The following is a 3,703-nucleotide window of genomic DNA, read 5'->3' as shown; positions in this document are numbered from 1 at the left end:
GAATCTGGGAAAATCAACTCTGCCAGTGCAGCAGAAATTGCTTTCGACTAGTAGCCAAAATGCAATCCCGGCTGAACCTATCTTTCAAGAAAAGTAATGAGTCAACTACCTCCTCGAGAAAGCCCCATGGAGCTTGTGGGAGATCTTTGGCATGTGACACCACCATATTAGGAAGAAAATTAACTAATCGGAGCTGCAACATTTCATGCAGAAACGAACGGTCACTGTCTCGAAAGAAAAACAGGCGAGAAACAATTTGCCGGGATCGTCCGCTCTCACAGGGCGGCGCAAAACCAAACGTCTATCGTGTTTCGCTACCGTCGCAAACATGCAGAGCGTCACCGGAAGTTTAGGTAACGACGGAAACAACTCAAGGAGGCACCTGGGATGAGCGAGAAACAGCAGCAACAGGAGTCATGAATTACAATGATGATGATAGTGACTAAGAGCAACAGCAACAACAGAGCAAGAAAGAAGGTCATGCTGCCCGATGCTGCATGACGCCGTCGTCTTATGCTGGTCTAAGTAACTTCGCGGATTTGCAACTGCGTTTCTCCGTTTCTGTACGACTTTCGCGGCGTTTCTCGTCATTATAGCAAACACAGCATTATACTACCAAGAAACGCCTGCTTCAGTAGCAAATACTTATGCATACTTTAGGTAACTCCCACAGACGTTCCTGCCTGAATCTTTTTAATGAAAATGCTGTGGTCATGGTCATGTCCAGAAAGACAGACATCTGTTTTGACAGCAGTACGGCATTTCTTTGCATACAGGAAGGTCATTAGTTTCGTGTGAATATTCTTCTTATGAAGTCCTAAATGTTGAATGTTTGATGTGAGGACTACATGAAGAGTGACACTCATGCGATAAGCGTATAATACGTTTTTATTGCATAATAAACCGGTAAGTTTTACTAACAGGTACGCGCTTGAGTTGCTTCAAGAATTAAAGCATGGGGCCACAGTTATTGGCAAAGCAGCAGCGAAGCAATGGTGGCAGCCCAACGGGAAGAATGGGCTTGGGAGGTGCTGCTTGCCCCTCCCCCCCCCCCCACCCCCCACACTCTTTAGTGGTATCTAGAGGAAGATTCTGTATTTGTAGGGGAGCCAGCTGTGCTTCCGTTGCTGTTGCCCTGTGCCCTCTTGCATCCCATAAGGGAAGCAAAGTACGGCTTCATCACTTCAGAGCCGACCACGCCATGCATCGTCACCATCAAAATACTGCCGCCTTCCATACAGAACAATCGCTGTGATCATATGCCTTCAGCAAAACCGGCATCATCTAACGCAGAAGCTGCACAATTATCCTTTTGGGTGCACTTCCACGAGTCGGCGACACGACCTTGATTCCATCGATGACAACATCTTGGTCATCCGACTCCCCGATGAGCAAGTGCAGGAGCTGCATTGTTTGCGCGGGGGGTAGCGCAGCAGCAGCCTCGATAGAACACAGCTTGGCCACACGGCTCACCTCTGTCTCTCGGGCTGCTTTAATGTTCTGAAGATGTTGATCAAGGTGAGCTCGGCATAATTGTGGAAATGTTGCGACTGCCTCTTCGAAAATTCAGCCAAGGCTCTTAAAGCAGTCACTTTACAGGCACCATTGGTTCTTCGAGATCATTGGTCGTGGCCGGGACAGTCGCCATCGGCATACAGGCCACCGTTCCCTGACCGGCGCCCGAAGCGCTGACTCGAGCAGCACCGATGATAGCACTGTGTGTGCTTCTTGGCGTCGGTGGCAATGGTGGCGGATGTAGCTGCTGCTTGAACTTCGGGCTGCCTGGACCCTGGGCCGCGACCACGGAAGTCATCGGCTGCTGCTCCTTGTCCCAGGAACTGTCGTTGTTCAGCTTGCTGCAGCTCGTAACTTGCTTGGCACAGCGCTCCTGCTCCTTGCGCCGGCGGGCGTCACGCGGGTGGTGCGCGTAGTACGGGTACTTCCTTTGGTGGACGGCGACGACTTCGGCTACCTTGCAGTGGAGGGGCTCTTTGTCGGCGGCGCGCAGAGGACGCCACAGCATTGCCTGGCGGCTGCTAACAAGCTGGTTGTTTTCTTGCGCGTTCATGGCGGCCACCGAACGCCTCCTTTCCCGTGCGAACGGCATCGAGGCGCTTGGCGGTGGCGGAACGTGCGATCGCCTCTGGTAGCAGTGTTGCACCTCCCTGCTCAATGATGCACCCACCACGCCGGGATGCGGGGCCTCATCGGGAACTGCCATGGCTATTCTGCTGCTGGTGCGCAGCCTGTACGAACAGGCCCTGAATGCTTCGTGGGCACGTAATGGCGCTGCTTGGCCGAAGCGGAGCCAGGGGCACCGACGATGGCTGGCCTTTGCTACGACTTCACTCTGCGGAGCCGACAGCGTCCAAGAATCAGCCGTTGTCGAAGAACGAGCTTGCTTGCTTCCTAAGCCATGGCGCATACCCACCACGGGGGATTGGCCAAGAAGCTCCCCAGAAAGGAGTCGTCGTCTTCGTTGTCTCGTGGAGGAGCGTGCATAATAGGGATGATAATGATGATGGTAACGACGATCAAGATCCCCATTTATGGCGTGTACTCACGAAGGAAATATGCCAATATTAAGAGGAATTATATAAATTGTTAGTCTACGAACAGAAACGAAAAAGCAGGAATAAACGAAAGACAGGAGAAACGAAGTATTACATAATTGAGCAGTCTCATTAATTGAAACATTCCAAAATATCTATTTTAGAACAAAATAATAAAAACAAATAAGAGTTTCCGAAAAAAATTTCACTGAAAGAAATTTAGGGAATGCATTCTGAACCGAGAAGGTAGCGTGAAGGTACAAACATTTGCACGGTAATAGATTTCTTTATTAAGTGCGAATGCACTTCTTAAGCGACCCCGAAAACTCCGCCGGCATCCGCGCTCCTCCTCCTCTCCCCTAGCAACGGCGCGAGGATCGGAGAGGAGCGTCTGTAGCAACGGCGCAGCGACGTCACGCCCCACGTGACTGCGCGCGCTCCGCCCTCCGCTCCGTGGCTGCGCGCGCCCCGCGCCGGCTCCGCACCGCTCTCCGCGCCATGACGTCACGGCGCGTTGTGCAGCTGGCGCCTCCGCGCCGTGGCTGCGCGCGCCGCGCCGGCTCCTCGCACCCTCTCCGCGCCGTGACGTCACGGCGCCATGCAGCTGGTGGGCCTCTCCCCCCGTTAGGTTTGCACTCACCCTCGTCCGCCGCCTCTCCCCTCGCGCTGACAGCTCCCTCCTCGCCCGGTAACAGCCCCTCGTGTGCGTACTCTCCCCACCGCTCACCCCCTCTCCAACCGCCTGGCGTGTTTCGCTCCGCCGTCACGTGTTGTGTGTGTGGCGTCGGCGCGTCAGTCGTGCTCTCTCGCTGCCGTCTCCTTCGCTCGGCTCTGCAGTTTAGTCGCGCGCGCCCCCTCATAGCATCACCCCGTGCTTCGCACTTCCTCATACTCCCCTTCGGGGAAATGCGGTTTTTTTTAAAAAAATCACTATTACGAAACTCCCCAATGCTAAATTTGAGCGCAGCACTACACGTGCCTTCATTTCGCGATACATTTAGGTATCGCACCGATCACCGCACCGACTGGGAGACCCGCGACGCTATACCATATAAACCGGAAAACAGTTCCCGGTGGTCCCTAATTGCAGCTTATGCCACCGTAATCTTTACCCGGAAACACCGCGAACGCTATGCAAGAAGACGAGCTTT

The 3,703-nt window shown here is 53.6% G+C and overlaps 1 protein-coding gene across 1 annotated transcript; it reads right to left on the bottom strand.

Annotated features, from left to right (window-relative positions):
• Positions 1-1,588: 1,588 nt before the first annotated feature.
• On the bottom strand, positions 1,589-2,221 carry LOC119443694 (uncharacterized). Its single transcript, XM_037708412.1, has one exon. It carries the CDS (start codon positions 2,219-2,221, stop codon positions 1,589-1,591), a length of 633 nt encoding a protein of 210 aa, XP_037564340.1.
• Positions 2,222-3,703: the final 1,482 nt, after the last annotated feature.

This window comes from Dermacentor silvarum, chromosome 1, assembly GCF_013339745.2.
Source record: "Dermacentor silvarum isolate Dsil-2018 chromosome 1, BIME_Dsil_1.4, whole genome shotgun sequence".
In the NCBI taxonomy this organism is placed as follows: Eukaryota; Metazoa; Arthropoda; class Arachnida; order Ixodida; family Ixodidae; genus Dermacentor; species Dermacentor silvarum.
The sequence above is the reverse complement of the archived record's forward strand: the minus strand, read 5'-3'. Positions and strand labels throughout refer to the sequence as shown.